This window comes from Lontra canadensis, unplaced genomic scaffold (assembly GCF_010015895.1).
Source record: "Lontra canadensis isolate GAN:19392208 unplaced genomic scaffold, GSC_riverotter_1.0 scaffold94, whole genome shotgun sequence".
Lineage (NCBI taxonomy): Eukaryota > Metazoa > Chordata > Mammalia > Carnivora > Mustelidae > Lontra > Lontra canadensis.
The window spans coordinates 5229411-5247832 of record NW_022631088.1 but is presented as its reverse complement, the minus strand read 5'-3'; the positions used below and the strand labels follow the sequence as shown (position 1 = coordinate 5247832).

The 18422-nt window shown below is 52.9% G+C and overlaps 1 protein-coding gene across 1 annotated transcript in view; it reads right to left on the bottom strand.

Annotated features, from left to right (window-relative positions):
• Positions 1-18422, bottom strand: part of EFL1 (elongation factor like GTPase 1) — a 115365-nt gene that overhangs the window by 69151 nt on the left and 27792 nt on the right. Inside the window, exons 8-15 of the mRNA XM_032836777.1 lie at positions 16332-16446; positions 14873-14949; positions 14070-14206; positions 12997-13119; positions 10958-11057; positions 5222-5373; positions 4822-4988; positions 178-316 (exon numbers count right to left, since the gene is read on the bottom strand). Of these exons, the coding sequence (XP_032692668.1) occupies positions 178-316; positions 4822-4988; positions 5222-5373; positions 10958-11057; positions 12997-13119; positions 14070-14206; positions 14873-14949; positions 16332-16446 (1010 nt within the window). The remainder of the gene's footprint in view (positions 1-177; positions 317-4821; positions 4989-5221; positions 5374-10957; positions 11058-12996; positions 13120-14069; positions 14207-14872; positions 14950-16331; positions 16447-18422) is intronic.

Below are 18422 nucleotides of genomic sequence, written 5' to 3'. Positions count from 1 at the left end.
TGCTCAGATGCGGTAGGTTCAAGTCTAAGGACACTGGGGGCGGGGGGAGGGGGGCAGAAAACTAAAACAGAGATCAGAGTCATCTCTTTCCAAGAGTTCACTACGTGCATGCAGCGTGCTGGGTGAGCTCTCGGCCGGAGGGCAGATACAGAGACCCAGGGCAGGGCACCGCCTTACCTAGCACATTTCCTGGAGGGACCTCCTCTAGGTCTTCCAGTTCCCTGCCCATCAGCAGATACAGGTTTTCTAGGGTGCAGCACGCCATGTGGGGGATCGGGGGAAGGTCTTCTAGTGGAGTGGAGAAGCCCAATGGCACCTGGGCGAAGAAACATGGTTGAAGAGAAGTTAGGAGGCATTAAATGCAGACATGACTTAGAATCTGTAAGTTACTCCTATTCAGAGGCGAGATGGTGCAGTCACACTTCACGTAAACCTGAAATATGGAAGTCTGAAACGGTACAGTACAGAATCTAAAGTGGTGAAACTTCTCAGATACTTAAAATCTGTCAAGAATTCGACAGAGTCATAAGCTTTATGGCTCAGGAATATGAATTCCGCGGTGACCTGTGACCTGTCCCACCAAATTAGCCAATAAACACACCCCCCACAGCCCCTTGCCAGTATTTACGTGCACCACGTCACACACCAGTTCCAGTGGTGACCATGCTGTGATCGCCACACGTGTCATTCCTCTCGTCACTCACAATCGTTTTCATCGGATTACACTGCCCTTCGGGCATCCAGCAAGAGCAGGACCTGGTGCTCAGTCCCACAGGAAGAGAACTTAAGAAGAGTGGCCAGATGTGATACAAAATGGCATGGGAATGGCCACACAACAGCTAGTCTACGCTCATGCTGAGAATCTGCAAGGGAGCAGCTGAGAGATGCTGGGGACACGATGAGAAGACCCAGCAAAGACACAGCCGAACCTGGCTGCCAGCGTAACGACTGATGAGCTCACCTCGTGTCACATTTGTTCTTAAGAGAGACACCGTCTCAAATTATGTACCTCTGTCAAGAATTATTCAAGATCTTGAAACGCATTCAAGGTATTGCCTTGAATCATTCAGCAACCCCCATATAAATGCAAGTACCCTGAACTTGTCTCTGGTGCCCCTGGGCCCAACTGCAAAAAACATGAAGTTAAACGCACATATAAACATAACTAACATCACAGAGTGAGTGACCAAAAAGCACTAGAGGCAAGTAAATTCATAAAAACCCAGAGGAGGGAGATGCTGTTGTGTTCAGGAAGACGTGGAAACCGCACAAGAATGCTGGCCTTGCAGGCACATGCCACATTTCAGCGGCAGCTCTCCAGGGTAGCTGGAGAGACACCCCGGAAACACACAAAGGAGAAGGATGAAACAGAAACAGAGTTAGCCACAGATAACAGGATTATCCACTTAAACCACACATAAATTAGAATTAGTAAGACAGTTTAGCAAGGAGGCTAGACACAAGGACAGTATACAAAAGTTAACTGTCTACATCAGCAAGAGGAAAAAAATATGTTGTTTTTTGTTTTGTTTTGTTTTCAAAGATTTTATTTATTTATTTGACAGACAGAGACCACAAGTAGGCAGAGAGACAGGCAGAGAGAGGAGGAAGCAGGCTCCCCACCGAGCAGAGAGCCCGATGCGGGGCTCGATCCCAGGACCCTGGGATCCCAGAACCCTGAGATCATGACCTGAGCCGAAGGCAGAGGCTTTATACCCACGAGCCACCCAGGTGCCCCCCAAAATATGTTTTTATATAGTAACTTTTAGAGTGGCAACAAAATATTAGCTAGAATAAGTCTAAAAGTGATTAAAATGGAGAAAATTATAAAACTTTAATGAAAAACACTGAAAATAACCTAAATAAATAGAAAGATAGGCCTCATCGATTTACTGCAAATATACTGCAAATATAGTATTTGCAAATACAGTATATATATATATATATATATATATATATATATACTGCAAATACAGTATACAAATATACTGCAAATGCTGATTCATGCCAAATACATGTACTGATCGAAAGCAATCAGAATCTCAACAGAGCTTTTCACGGAACCTAACAAGCTGACCAAAAACTTACATGGAAGAGGAAAGAGGAATAAGCAAGGTGCTCACCAAAAGAAAAAAAAAAGCTAGAGGACGTGGACTTTTAAACACCTAAACCTTTAGAAGTGAAGTCAGCACTGAATAGAGACAGTGATAAACAGAATAAGGAAGTCTAATCGTCCCGAAATAGCCCAATTCACATACGAACTTTGACTTATGACCGAGCTGGCTGTGCAGTGGGCAGAGAGAAGCGCATTCTCTGAGCGGTTTTGGAACTGGTATTTGTATGGGGAAAATAAGATTGGATCCCATCTTCCTATCATATATGAACACTGAATTAAACATTTAAAATATGAAAGGCAAAACTTTAAACTTTAGAAGGAACCACAGGCGAAAATGTTGCCTTTGGTCCAGTCACAATTTTAATTTTCTTAAATAAGATACAAAAGGCAAAACCCATAATGGAAACGACTGATAAATTAAACTACATTAAAATCAAGAACTTCTGTACATTAAAAGATACTAAATAGAAAATGTGACACATCCCAAACTGGAGAATAATTTGCAAAACTTAAGAGTGACAAGGAATTAGTATGCAGCTCCTACAAAGAACATCGAAAAACCAGTATTAAAAAATGTGTGTGTATAGCACAAGTGAAAAATAGGCAGAAGACCCAAAGATAGCGTCACAGGAAAAGACATGAATATGCTCATTGGTCAATGAGCATATTAAACGAGTAATAAAGAAAATATAAACTAAAACCTCTTGAAAAGAGCATATCGGACGCATCTCATTGGCAAAAATTAAACCGACAGTAACACCTTCTGGGGAGGCTGCGTAAGACTATACATCCTTCCACAGCGCGTACGTGAGTGGTAAAGCCACAGAGAAGAGCAGAAGGATGGAGTAGACAGATGAAAGGTAGGCCCCCATGACCCCTGCTTCCTGTTCATGCCCTCACGCAGTCCCCTCTCCTGGGTGGGAAAGGGGCCCGTAGCTTACTTCTTCTCATCAATGGCACAGGCAAAGGCTGTGGGATGTCACTCTCATGATCCGGTAACATCACGCAAGACTGTCTTGCCAACACATTCAGCCTGGACCCACCTTGCGGGCTGGAAGGAGAGCAGCCAAGCTGGGAAGTCCACGGGACAGGAAGCCGCAGGCAGCTTCCAGGCGCTCAGGGCGGCCGACAGCCAGCAGGAACGTGGAGCCCTCGGCCCTACAGGCACCAGGATGTGACTCCTGCCAACAACCTCAGTAAGCCTGGACACAGACCCTTTCCCAAAGGAGCCTCCAGAAGAGCACACCAGCTGGCTGACGCTGACGCTGGCTGCAGCTTTGTGAGGCTGAGCCACGCTCAGACTCCAACCCGCAGAAACCGTGAGATGACAGAATGTGTGTCATCCTTGCTGGCTGAATTTGCAGGAGTCTAGAACGCGCAGCAACCTAACGGATGGACACGCAAGTCCAAGTACGGTAGTATGTCTTGGGGCATGTGTGATATATTTCCCCTTGTTTTTAAAGGAAGCGGGAACGAGATGTTATGGGCCCCGACTACTGGAGTGTGGAGTCACGTGCAACCGTCCGTTCATTTCGTCACTGCACCGCTAGTGACTTGACACACACGGAGTAACGTCAACCTCCAGCCCCACGGAAGCAAAGACACAGCACGTAAAGATGAACTGGAACGCTCCCGGGATCTGTAATGCTCAATAAATCTGTGCTACGGCACCTAACAATTTCTTACTCACCTTGACAATGGAAAGAACAAAAAAGAAAACAATTCGCCACTGCCTGACGCTTACTGAGAAATAACAAACTACCAGCCATGTCTAGCACAACTCACAACCGGGCTCTCATCTGTGCCGTCACAGCGCCCCCGGCCCCGTGAGCTACAGCCCCGCACACAGCTGCTGCGCTCCCTCCTGCCGAGGCTGAACGCACCACCGCCCAGCACAGGCGGCCTGGCCCCACCCAGCACCCTGATCCCTGGGATTAAACTCCTCAAACTGACAGAATAAGCATTCGAGGCACGCTGAGGGCAGACCCCCTCCAACTGTCCCCCCACCGCCCCACCCGCCACTTGCTGCCAAGTCCAGCAGCTTCCAGGCTTCCCTGCGAGGAGGGGAGCAGGTGTTCTCCCGCTTACGATGCAGCACGCCTTCCAAGTTCTTCCTCGCCGTTTCTCGCTGGTCCTGACTCACTCCCTGGACGTCTGGCACCTCCGTCGTCCGACGACCTTTATAACTTACCTACTATGGAAACACCTTGCTTATGTCCAAAAATGATGAGGGAGCTGTGGTTTCTTTTTCGCTCTCCGGCTCAGGTGTCTTTGGATGCTGGCTGTTCACCTGCTTCCAGACCTTCCTGATCAATTTCTGGGACCCACGTGCCATGCAACTGTGGTCTGTCACCTGCTCTCTGCCCAGGCCTTTGGCCTGCGCCACCCCGCTCTTGGATCTCTGTATTTCCTGACGGTCTGCCACTGCCCTGGCTCCAGCACAACTGTGCCCCAAGTTCTTTTCTCTGGCCTTGAGAAGTCCCACAATTAACTAAGTAAGGCCTGAACACTGAGTTCAACATACTGGTTTCATTTTCCAAATGCCGCCAAGACCGAGCTACCAAGTGTCACCAGAGTGACGTAAGAGGAGACACATGCATTCGCCTGAAGGTGCTCATCTAGAGAAAAAATAAGGTGATCTGAACCAATCCGAAAGATACAAGGATTTTGGAACAATACACTAATGTTTTACTTCCCATTCTTACCCGCCGCAAAAACTCAACAGGACTGTACTTGGGCCCCAAGACAAAAATCTTCTTTCCTCTTCGAGCCACACCACTGAAGACACGAGCGAAAGCAATGAAAGACTCTTGGCCGTCTCCGTCCTGGGGCGGCGATCTAAGGGCCGCGCTCTCCGCCCGTGGCTCATCACCTGCAGGACACAAAAGGATCATGAGCGCCAGACGCGGTCTCTAACCCAGGACCCGCCTAGAAACAGAAACAGTGAATATGATACAGCTGGCCCAGTTTCAGGGAAGAACACCAAGAAAGACAAGAACCAACGGAAGCTACAGTTATAAAGCCAAGCTCAACAGCGAGAGGATGAGTGTCCTAAGATAAGTCAAAAAAACTATTCTGCACCAAACCTATTTCGGAAAGCTGTACCTTTTGGTTTTTCTCCCTTTGGACTTGTTTCAAGGGTGCTCCCGTCCTGGGGGGGCTCCGCGGGTGGCTGCCCCTGCATCGCGGCGAGCTTCTCCGCATGCCTCTGTCTTGCACGCTCTCGCCTCTGAGCAATTTCTTCCTGCGTGAGAAGTCTACAGGAGATCACAGCTATGTTAACTTCTGGCAACACCAAGCATCTCTCAGTCACTGCAGCAGGGAAACGGCCACTAAATTAACGTGGCTGGGTAAGACGATGATGGGTCCCAGGTCCCCTGCAGGCAAAAGGTTTCTGTAAGCTCTGCCCCTAGCTACGGTGACAGGAGAGAAGGCCTCTCAGGCTTTCTAGAATGCTCTGTGCCCAGCTCTTCTGAGATTCTGGAGTGGTATGCGAGAGCCCACGCCCCCCCACAGAGCCGTCCACACCAGCATCGAGCCGTTCGGAAATGCCTACATTCCTTCCAGATGAGGAGAACAGGGAAGGGAGGGAAATGAGTGGCCGATACCAGGGCTCAGAGCTCCCTGTGGAGAAGCAAGCAAAAGACCTCAATAGGAAACGGAGGTTTTCTCCACAAGCACAAAAATAGATCTTCATGGAGAACTGGGGTCCCAGAGGTAGGGTTTCAAGGTCAAGCTGAAGGACGGTGATTCAGTGGGGCTGAAAGGTCACACTGTGTTAGACCCCAGCAGCACCACGGAAAAGGCAGTGCGTGGGTGTGTCTGTGTGTCTGCTGGGGGTTAGTCTTGGTTGGCATGGGGTAGGGGGTTCAGTCGTTCTTCCTGAAGAGTTATCCTCAGGTCTAGCAGGCCACAAAAATGGCACACACGGCTTTAATAACAAAGCTCTGTACAAAAGGGGAGTGCTAAGTTGAATAAAAATGAGTATTCTGTTGGAAGGCAGAAACGGGGCAGGTACACTAATTCCCAGGGTTTGGCTCCTTTCCCACGTACGGGCCTTCCTACACCCTCCTACGCCCTCCACCCCAACACAGCGAGAACAACAGCTGCCCTGGAGTCAGCAGCACCGGGGCCTCTCGGCCCCGCACACTGGGACCGAGCATCAGGATCCGCAAGCTAACGGTCTGCTCCCGGCTTTCTGCCCCAGCTCTGGAAGCTGAGCGCCGGGGCCTGGCCCTGTGACCCCGTGCCTCCCTCCTCTCCCTCCCCTTAGGCCCTGTGATTGCTGCTCTTCTCCTGGCTCTCAGACTGGACACCTGACAGGTAATCTCACCCCACGCTGCCATGCTGCCCCCCCGCCCCGCTCTCCATCTCCCCGAAGCACTGGAAACCATTCAGATAACCCTGCTGCATGTACACCGTTCTTGTGCATCCCAAACGACCACATACTCTTGGAGCTCTGATGCCAAGAGCCCTAAAACCCTTCTTCTATCTTACTTCATCTGGGTGAGCCTGGAAGGTGACTGCTCCCACCACTGACTGTCCACTGCTATCCTCTTCACACTCCTACCTGCTGGACAAGGCCCCCCACCAGGACCGGACACTAGTTCTACCTCCCTTGGCACCTGCCCCCTCAGAATGGCTGAGTTTGGTTCTCGGAGCTGTCCCCTTCTAGTCAGACCCGTCGTTGCAGGGCTGTGTCCCAGGACACAGGAACCTGAGAGACCGATCTTTGAGAATGGCTTGGCCAGGGGCCGTAAGGCAAGAGACCAGTCCCCTCTCCTGTAAGCTCCAAGCACTGGGAGCCCTTTCAAGTATGGGATGGGAACGGCTTCCTCTGGAGTGACAGCCAGTAAATCCACTTCCCCCCATCCTTGCGATGGCTGGCACTCAGGCCCTTCCCCCGCTCTGCTCCAGGCCCAACACCCCAGCTGTCCCTTCAATCAACAACATGTTTCTAAACTTTTGGTAAAACTGCATATACGAGTATCTGAAAAGTGCAAGTTAAAACACCAATGCAGGATGTAACACTATCCTAAGAACAGGGAGGAGAAAATGTGAGACACCTGTTCGCATAGCAGGGGAAAGTCTCTTTCAATGAGTTTACCGCTAGGATCTCGACATCGTCTTAAACACTTTATGTAATTACAGTACATACCTATTCCAACAATTAAATGAAATAGATACCATCACCCCTATTTTACAGATGAGAAAGCAGAGGCTTAGGAAATTTAACCTAACGCAAAGTCCCCCGGAAAATAAATGGAGGAGCTGAAATTCAAATCCAGATCGGACCCCAAACCCTACTCGTTACCCCAGGATGTCTCCCACTTAGAAGGACTTAAAGATGATAAACTCATCATCACATTAAGTAAATCATTTTAACTTCGGTTAAGAAAGACACATATTTATTCACATAAATTACATCCTCATTCCACCTAAATTCGTGACCCGGTCTGGAATAAGCGAGCGTCCGTACTCATCAGGGTAGCATCTGCTGTGCGGAAGCCTGCTGCCCGTCGAGCGTCCACCCGCCCATCCAGGGAATGCCCCTCCGTGCCGGCACTGCCGTGGGCTGGGAGTGCTGGCGCAGGGAAATGGAGCGGACAGACGGACGGAAATCAGCCAGGGAGGCACCCACCGCGTACCCCGCGTTTGCGGAGGACGAAGAGGAATTGATCTACAAGAAAATGGAGGTCCACCAGCCGAGGCACGGCCGTGGGGGATGAGTTCTTCAGGCTGTGGCCGGGCTAGCACTTCCTGAAGGGCTGGCAGGCACCAGCAGCAGAGAGGAAGGCGGCCCGAGGCGAGCGCGCTGACTGGAAGGCCGGGAGGCACGTGTGGAGGGGAGGGAGAGGAGGCGAGGACACACATCCATGCGTCCTCCGGATTGCGGGCGGAATGCGCACGCTCTGGTCGGCGCGGAACATGCCGGAAGGCTGGCCGCAGCGGCTACCAGAGGCAGCAGAGACGGTGGGAAGAGACAGACCCAGAAGAGTGGCTTGTCTGAAGACAGCACCTTGTTACCAGAAGGAGCGGGTTCTCAAGAAGAAAGCAAGAGCAACGCACAACCTCGAAGATTCAGGGGCAGAGGGACTGCCTGAAAACCCTCCGTAAAACGTTACTTAACAGGCATTAGACCAAGCGCTGCTGGTAAGAATTTGTGATAAACTGGTTGAGAACAGCAAAAACAAAGGCCCGGAATTCAAAGGGCGGCCGGCTGCCAGCCTAGATTTAGGGGTGGGGGCTGATAAGCCTCCCGGGTGGAACTTTCCGGAACACTCGGTGAGAAGCCGAGGAGCAGCAGCTGCCCTAACCACCCAGTGCACGCTCCTTCCCGCCCCCGCACTGGCCTGTCCACCGGCTGCACAAGACGGTGCAAGAAACCACTCACTATGCTTTGGGGGTCAAACCCGACTCCACCAGGCAGAACTGGAAAAAGCTTCTAAACGCTGGCCCTGAAGCACCCCCCTGGTGTGAATTCGAATAGACTAGTCAGGCTTGCAAAGTGCTCTGCGGTGCGACGACAAGGGACAAGCGGGCGAAGAGGACAAAGGAGGAGCAGCAGCTCAAGAAGGTGGAGCTGGTGGCGGTCCCGGCTCTCCAGGGACAGGTCCGCAATGGCTTCCGGAGGACGAGGAAGAGTGCAGAGAGAAAGGAGGTAAGAGACCTACCTTAGAGACCAGGTAACAGTGCCACAGGAAAACTAGCTTTCCCGCAGAGCAAACCCGAGGGCGGGGTGGTAGGAGGAGCGGCGGCGTGTTGTCCCGACGGCAGAGGCACCGGACCGGGGGGAGTTCCTCAGGTGGCACCTGGAACGGCTCAGCACATTTAGTCTGTGTGCAGAGGGCCAGGGCCACGGGGAACTAAAGACAGATGGGAAAGCTACGACGGAAGGAAGACCGCTTGAGAGAAGATTCTAGAAGTCCATGTTGACAAAGTCATGAAAGGTGGCCGGAAGACAACATTCCAGGTGAAGGAGACCGAGAGCCAGGGCTGGAGCCAGCAGATAGGATCGCTGCTTCCAATACTATCAGAAGGACTGTGCCGACTATCGTCGGCGAGGCGGCCTCTCCGTGTGTGGACGTACAGCCAGCTGCCGCACTGTGCGAGTTCAGGGCCTGGCCCTGCTCTAGACGACCGAGCCATGGACATCACCTGTCACCCAGGCTAGATTGCCAAGCACGGCCATGTCCCGTGTGTGCTGAAGGAAGTCACTCACGCCCATTCATTGTAGACCACGTGCAAAGGGTCGCCTAGTCACTGGATTTAGGGTAAACTTTCCCGGGAACAGCTTTCTCACCCCTGATGAGCCCTCCCCGAATCCTACCTGCCTGGAGGTGGGGCGGGACTGAAGAAACGGGCCAGCCAGACCCGGGGCCTTGAGGCCACTGTTACCAGGGACACGCACGTGAGGCTGACACGCGTCATCCCGGGGCGGCGCTCAGTGTCAGAACTCGCTGGGGCCGGGGGTTAACCCTACCGCTCGCCCTTGATGTGAGCGGCTGCACGAAGGGCTGTAATCAGAGCCCACGACTCAGGGGTGCGATCACTTGTCAGAGAGGGAGAGAGAGCACGAGCAGGGGGAGCGGCGGGCAGAGGGGGAAGCAGGCTCCCTGACGAGCGGGGAGCCCGATGCAGGACTCGATCCCTGGACCCCGGGACCATGCCCTGAGCTGAGGGCAGAGGCTTCACTGACGAAGCCCCCAGGTGTTCTCTACTGCTCTTGCTTCAATATTCAACAACAGCGCTGTTTTCAAAGCTAAATGAGGAGCAAACTCTACCATAAATGCAGGAAAGAAGAAAAGACAGACAAGAGACACCGGATGAGCCAGGCCAGAGTCCCCGCAGGGAACTGATGAGACCCAGGTTCGGACGCTGCTGGCCTCCCCAGCTGCGACCTGCAGCCCCTCACTTAACGCTTTCTCAGGCTCCTTGTTCTCGTCACAGGTAAAGGTGACAGCCTGACTCCTTCCGCTGGAGAAGGGCTGTCAGATCTCAATGGCCTGTGGACGGGGGCCACGAACACCGTAGGAGCTCTGCGGCCAGCGGCCGGTGACCAGTGTCACTGCCACTGTTCTTCACAGGACAGGTGCCCCGAGGCACCAGACGCGCTGAAGCAGTACTACCCACCTCACTTCTCTCGGGCTGCTCCAAACACCCCTGCTAAACGCAGCTGGCATAGACACGGGCCCTACAGGAGCCGAGCTCGGAGGCACCCACAGCGGGTCTCCGTTCCAGATGCCCAGATCCCGGTGCGGGACGGACAGCGCGTGGCTCAGCAGAGCCATGCACAGCGGCAGGGGACCAGCCAGGCCGAGGCTGCCCTCATCCTCACAGGAACCCATCAGGGTCTGACCAGACGGGGAGGCAGCGGAGCCAGGAAGGGGGTGGGGGGACACATGTGAAAAACACAGATGATGCGGAAGAGATTCTCTAAGACGCGGGAAACATGAGAAACACCCCGTATCCCCAGCGCCTGGCCGCACCCCGACCCACGCGGAGCAGCAGACACGCTCCCACAGTCGTGGGTCTCCCCGGGGGTCAGCGGGCAGGCCTGGAGAACGTGCGGGTGCACCACACACGTGAACCGCGGCCCCTCTGCTTACTGCTCTTCTTGAATTCACATCAGTTCAAATCCGTCACCCGGAGCTGATCTCACAACTCTCCTCCGCGCCTTCGGGGAAAGATAGCGCCAGGCAGGGCGTCTGCTGCCGTGGCGGTGCTCGCACCCATCCCGCGGGACGGCGAAGGCCGAGTCTACGCACTCCCACGCACACCGCCTCTGCGCCCCCCACACACGTGGTTTCCCTGGCCAGGCCCCACCCCCCTCACCCTTACCTGGGCCTGTTCTGGGGCAGAGCCTTGGCATCAACGGCGAACATTTTGGAAACAAAGATAATAACCGGATCCGTGTCCTCGCTTCCACACTTCATGAAAGCTACAAAAACAAGAAGGAAAAAGGTCACTCGCTTTTGCCATGACCAGAAAGGCAGACTTCTAAAACACAAGACGTTTAGAACACGGCCTCATCTTAATGCGTAAGTGGCCTATAATCTTTTCTGACCGCGGTAAAAATTCTCTGTAGGAAAGTGTAAAATTGCTAGAACACCGTAGAGCAAGAACAAGCAGAACTGGCAGGCATGGGAGAAGAAAGGCAAAATGAGCAGGGCAGGAGGGCTGGCCGCTGAGGCCCACGAACGGGGCACCCCCACCCCCGCCCCACTCTCAGGCCCCAGAGATCCTGCCCTATACCCAGAGCAGAAGGGCTAAAACAAATGCCAAGTCAACCGTCAACAAGGCAGCTTGTTAATCAAATACACACAAGTTACACAGGTTAGAAAATGGGCCAGAATATCCCATCACGCCAGGAACAAAACACTTAGAAACAGAGACTTGGTATTATAAAGATGTCCGTTTTCTCTGAATCTACACATGCTAACACGATTTCACATCAACATGTTGACATTTCCCTTCACCTTACTGGAGGTATACACAAAACCACTGATGAGGGGGTTTTTTCCCTTAAAAAATAACCCCCCGCCAAAATAACAGCTACCTAAATAAAAGAATTCCAGAGTAACACCGAAACCAGAGCAAGACGACAGAAGTCAAAAGCAAGGGCACGGCAGACGTCTTACCGGGGACGCGGGTGTGAGGGGTGAGGGGCCGCGTGGTGGGCCCTGACCCATGCTGTCCTGGGACCGCTCCGGCCACACGCAGGAGTGAGTACCGAGGGAAGCCGAGGGCAAGCCTTTTCACGCGAGTGAAAAGCTGTACTAACACCCAGGCAAGAGACCCGGTGGCTTGGCCCCAGGAGGCAGAAGCAGAAATGCTGGGAAGAAGCCGAAAGCTGCACAGATTTTGAGCAAAGAGTATGTAGGATATGCAAAGGGACTGGACACAGGGGTGGGAGTACACAGGTGAGCCACAGGATGCCGAGCTTTTCGGCGTGAGCACATGGAAGGATGGAGTCTCGTCTGGCTGAGCTGGGAAGAGCTAGGAGCAGCAGGCTGAGGGAGAAAGGGAGAAGCCTGGCGGAGGACACGTGAGGGTTCGGATGCTTCTCGGAGAGCCAAGCAGAGAGAGATGCGGCGGGTACCCGAGTCTAGAGCCAAGGGGCAGACAGACAGGCTCTGAGACACAGTTGTGGGAGTCGTGAGCCCACTGCTGTGGTGACAAGCCTTGAGATGGGTGACACAGCCAGGACAGGGAGCGCAGGCCCTGCTTGGGTCCTCCCACAGTGACAGAGCGAGGAACTGGAGGGAAAGGGACGAGGGACAAACAGGAGGAAGAAGGAGCTGGGGAGAGGAGACGAGAGGAACACAGGAAGGAGTGGCCTGCTGTGTCCAATGCTAGTGACAGATCTGGTCGGATGATTAGCAAAGGACAGTCAACAGGGGCCCTGAGAACAGCAGCCAAGTGGTTTTGGGGATGGGGCTCTCACATTCAACAGCACAGGGGGAAGAGCAGCGGAGACAGTGAGTACATACAGATGAGCTCCACAGAGCTGGCAGAGCCTGGAGCGGGCAGTTCCCCTCTTGCGGGGAGCAGTGGGGCTCCGCGGGCAGTCCAGCCCTGGAACCCCTTTCCACGGTCCCGACACAGCAGCTCTGGGACACATTCTTGGCTGTGCAGGGGCTGGGACACAGGGTCCGTGGGAGCTTCTGAGATGAGATCAAGGCAGAAGGGAGGGGGCTCAGAGTCTCTGGTCTCCCACCAAGGGGCAAACAAAACGGCTACAGCAACACTAAAACTCTTGGCAAAACGGCCTTTTGTGGGATTGGCCATTCAGCAAACTGGCATTTGGCGACTGGTGTGGAGCAGCCTTGACTGAGGACGGTCCAAGCACGGCCCCTGCTGAGGCCCCTTTACCTCACCTGCTTTCAGGGCCTGGGTTTCGGGCGGAAGAGAGTCGAACGTCTGCGATCCCGTGCACATCAGTCTCTCCACCCTCTCGGCTGTCATATCCAGGGGGCTAGGAAGCTTCTGACACACCATCGCTGACGCCTGCTGTTAAGGACTCACAACCGCGAACATGTGCCCTCCACCACGGCACGTCCCCACGCAGACTCCCCGCACGCACTAGGGACCGAGGTGACACGTCGGTCCCCACAGAACATGCCCAGGCTGTGAAACGGTCACACAGCTCGGAACACAGACACGCTTTCGGGGAGTTCATGGACTCCCTGATATAGGGACGATGTCCCTGACGTAGACATTCCAGGACGCTGATGGCCCCGGGAACAAGTGAGCACAGCACCGCTTGGCAGCTGGGCCTCCGGGGACTGTCGATTGCTACCATTTCCTCACCTGCTTCCGGTGCATCTAACCTTTCATAAACCACCATCAGCCACAGGCTAGGGTACCGAAACGTCCCCTACCACAGCCCATGTCACGGGAGGGCTGAGGTGCCCCTGCCAGCCCGCACCCAGGACACTGCGCTCACGGCCCTCCACGTGGGGACTGCATGGGACACGCATGTCAATGAGAAGACGACCGTTTAAATTCAGCCATAAAATTGTCTTAATTAATGTGAACCATCTCAGGTCAAGTCCTCTGGGAATCACTAACATGACAGGAAATATCAATCAGGTAAGAAAATATGGCACTAAAATGAAACCCTGATTCAACATAACCACCTAAATTATCGACTTAAATCGTAGTAAAATAAACTCTTTCGTTTTTACAGACTCCTGAACAAAACTAAAGATGCGCCTTCTTGCGAGAACACGCGTTTGAACTGCGACCCGTGAGACCACGATGAACCAGAATGCTCTCCTGCCAAAGCAGTAAACACGGTCGCAGGGCAGAACACTAGTGAACCACAGAACACCTACTCTGGGTGGAAACGCGTTCTCCCCAGAGGCTTTCCAGATTGCCAGTAACACGTGGATTCCTCTTGCTTTGGCCGAACTCTCATTTCACTACAAACCATCAAGACAAAGGATACCCAGCACAGCATGGGAGATGGGCAGCCACTGGCCGCAGATGGCATTGATCTGAACTTTAGGGTCTGAATGTCGTGCCTCCCGGGCTCCAATTTTCAATCCTAAAGAAGTCACTATTTTATCAATTTTTTCTCTGTCCCTGTAGTAAGCATACAAGGGGGGGGAGGTCACACACAGATAGGAAGGAGCTCCACATTTTTCGACACGCTTAGTCCCAAGGTATCTCCTTTACAAGAGACTGAACGTGCCCAGAGGGGCTCCCGCAGGGTCTCCACTCCCTGAGGCCCCCTCTTGCAGGGCTCCCAGGGGGCACCCTCCCAGACCCCGGAGGCGAGATGTGGGGACCAGTGAAGCAGCCTGACCTGTGAGCACTCAAGGTCGTGATTCCGACTCTGGGATAACTTTGAAAAAAGTCAATTTACTGAAGCAAACTTCCTTTTCTACGTGTATTAGGCAAGGATGTTCCCAAGTTCCCCATTAATGATCCTGGATATCCAACACCCCTTCTACAGCAATTCCAATTTTGCTTAAGCTGGGTTTGCAAAAACAAAGATCCGGTGTTTCTCTCCATCCGTCTGCCCCTTCCTCTGTGCACTCAAAACCCTGACTGCTGTCCCTCCTGCTACCCTTGACCTGGTTACACACCCTCTTCCCCACTGTTCGCAGGCAATGCCTGGGAACAACTGGCCTGCAAAGGCCCCTTCACTTCCTGGGTCTGTCTCGGCTTTCTGAGGCAGGACACATCACACGGGAAGGGGAGGCAGGTCACACCGCCCAAAGACACACAGTTTTATGGCAGTCTTACTTCTTCAAGACGGCATCATACAAACTCCATATATTCTCCAGGATCAGCTGCACAAATAAAGGTTTCTTCCCTTTAGCCTGTGAACAAGAACATGCGCCCTTAAGTTTCTGAATATGTAGCAGGCCTCACGTGCTCACACACAGACGTGTTCTGTGAACAGTAGGTCTCATTCCTTCTAGAAAATTTTTGCTTAACAGGATCTAGTGGGAGACGGTCGTAAGAATGCACTGGACAGCCAACAATGCGCAGTCGGTAACACACCACTCGCCTTCCTCTGGGAACCAGGGGCGCGACAACAAGACCGACTGTGGGGCGTGCCACCACAAATGCCCCACCTCTGTCATCAGAGAGACACACGACACCCACGCTGAGTGCTGGGTGTGCAGGTCCCCTCCACAGACTTCTTCTAAGCAATGTTCTTAAACACGAAAACTGTTCACCTTCAAGGAAGGGGATAGTAAAAAACCAAAAAGAAAAAAAAAAAAGCTCTACCAATTCTATACACAAAATAATGGCACCTGGAGAAGGACACTGTCCCACACACGGCCGCCCCACCCCCGCCTGACTCTGACCATCTCCCGTTTCCAGATGGAAGAACTTTCCAGATGGAAGTCGGCGGGGCCGGTGAGCAGGGTAGCCAAGACGCACACACAGACTCGGACTCTCAACCCGGGCTCTTGGCCACCTCACTACACCAGCTCCTCCTTCAGGAGCCTTCTGAAAGGGAGGACGTTCATGATTCGATGTCAAGCAAAAAACCAGCTACACTATTATATGAACAACACACGCTCAACTGAGGGATGGACGTCTCAATCCCGAAAGAATAAAAAAAATTAAAACCACAGTATTAGCTGTGTTGGCTTCTGTTCCTTTTTTTTTTTTTAATGTCTTTATATTTATAAATATATCCTAAAAGGAATCTATATGCCCCTCCATGAGAATAAATTAATAAAATCCTGAATTTTACATTAAAAAAATAACAACAGCAAAACAGTGTCAAGTATCCTTTGAGGCTCTGGGCCTCCGCAGGCCGAGAAGAAGGAAGGGCTCCGGGAGCACCTGCCACCTCCTTCCCATCAGCGGGCCTGGTGTCCCCATTCACCAAGAGAAGCCTGAGCTGAGCCCAGGAACACAGCGTGCTCGGGAAGAGCCGTCTCTCTACAGTGAAGGGGACACAAAAGCAGGATCCAAAATACGTCTTCAGGTGCACAGGGTCTGAGAGTGCGGCTCCTCTCGGACAGAGAAAGGAAACAAACACAAAGCCGTCCTTTGTTCCGTGTGCGTGAGAACTCCACGCAAGCAATCCTGGAAGTGCGCCCGTGACCGTGAGCCCGCCAAGAACTGAGCCACTTTCCCCAAAGCCAGATCACATGGGTTAAAGGTGCTGCAGTACAACTCGGAGTGGGGCAGGCCCGTGAGCCACACGCCCGAGGGACAGATGCCCCATCCCCCGACCCACCTTCACGATCTTCTTGGCCTTCATGTTGATGGCGTAATCTCCCCACAAGGTTTTCAAAAGAACTTCCTTTTTGATGCCGATTTTTTGACTGTAGATTTTGGCAAAGTGCTCAACTCTGAAAGAAAAGCAAGTGTCGGTGTTATGAGTAACAGCAGTAAGCGGGGGGTGTCAGTGTCACACACCGTGCAGAGCTGAGTGCGCAACCAGACGCCGTCGCTTCAGCTGTCCGACGGGCTGCTGCTCGTGACCTCCCCGCGAACAGAAGAGGCTACGTGCCCCGAGATATCGCACAGCGAGTACACGAGGCTGGACTCACACCCAAGGAGTCCGGGTGCAGAGCCCACGCTCTTATCAATAGCTTGTGTCCGTACCAATTAGGATTCACACTTGTGCTCCCTCTCTTAACTCCGCCTGTGCAAAACGAAGCACCAGGAAAAAGGGCTGCTGGGATCTGAAGCGGCCTTCTGCAGCTCTGCCAGCAACAAACTTCATCCCAGCCCATCACCGCTAGAGGCGCCTGGTGCCCCCGAAGGGAAGGCTCCAGAGCCAGCACCTGCCAGAATAGGGCTTCTTAGCCTCCTGGGTTCAACAGGAAACAGAGGCACGCTTCCGTAGCTCTCCTCAGCCCTCAGAGCAGCCAGTCAGCTCCAGTCTGCTCTACTGCAAACCCCAGCCACAGGACAGTAGTCCCCTGACACATCGGGGCGCCACGGGGAGCATCTGCACCGTCTGGATCAAAGACCTGGGAAAAACCCCTTTCGGGCAGGGAACAGCATGATGCAAGTACAGTGTGAATCCAACTCTCCAAGCGCCAGCATCTGGGAAGATGCCTGCCCTTTAGTCCACTGCGCAGACTCCAAAAGTAACATACTCGGACCGGTTTGTACCCTATCGGTCGGCAAGCGTGCTCTGGCCAGGATCCAGGGTTCACTACAACCCAGTCCAACGAGCTGATGCTCTCTTGCGGTAACAAAGCCCGGTGGGAGCAAGAGGAAGCCAGAGGAGGGCAAGTTCACGGCGGGCATCAAGAGGAGGCAGCACGGAGAGTGCTGGAGGTAGGGTCCCACGTCCCCTCTCACTGCGGATGGAGGGAGAGAAGACACCCGACCAGGAACTAAAATCCAAAGTCTGCAGTTACAGGCCGCGGGCATTCCGGGCCCGGCCTCGAGGGTCCATGACCTCGAAGGGACTCGCTATGATTGGCCGCACTTCCCGTTTGACCCCACAGTGACTTGTTCAGGTGGGGTTTGTGTTTTGTTTTGTTTTGTTTTAATTTTCCCAAATATTAGTTTCTATTATTCTTTTGTTTATATTCATTATACATAAAATTTTATATGCTTTCTACATACACCACATATGATTACCTTATAACTGTTACATTTTTGAAGGAGGGATCCCTTCTCTGCACCAAGTCCCAGTTCAGTCCACAGACCAACAGCCTCTGCCTCAGGGGCTGAAAGGAGCATGACCGGTTTCCCTCCCGCTCCAGTGCAGCACGCCCAGAGCAAGGCCCAGAAGCTCCCCTCCGGACGCAGGTCAGCACACCGCATCTCCCTGCGGCTTCTGCTGCTAACCCCCGGTTCTGCCAGGCACGGTACCAACCTCCGTGCAGAGGGGCAGATCCATTCCAGGACCTATGCGAGGGGGACAACAGAGGGCAAGCAGCGTGGCCGGAGGTCCCGGGGACGTTCTCCAGCCCAACCTTCCCCGAGAGCCCCCACCTTTACCTGGATGCCTGCAAGGGCCTCAGCGAATACAGAGGACCCGCTGGTGGACATATGGGCAAGTTGGGTCTAGTCTTATGTGGCTAAAACTGAAGGGAATGACTGAGTGATTAGCACACCAAACTTCCAATATTTTAGTATTTTGTATTTTTTGAAATTGCTTTTTTTTTTTGCCTGACATAGGACCAATTTTTGTATATTCTTCACTGACACATTCTGACTTTACTTATTACACTATCCAGATGGCTTGTGTTTCTGTTTGATTTATCAACAGTCTGCGATATAAAATCTCCAAACCATACAGATTTCCACTTATACTTCTATTTTTGCCTCATGCACTTCGCTACGATCAGAGGTACTGATGCAG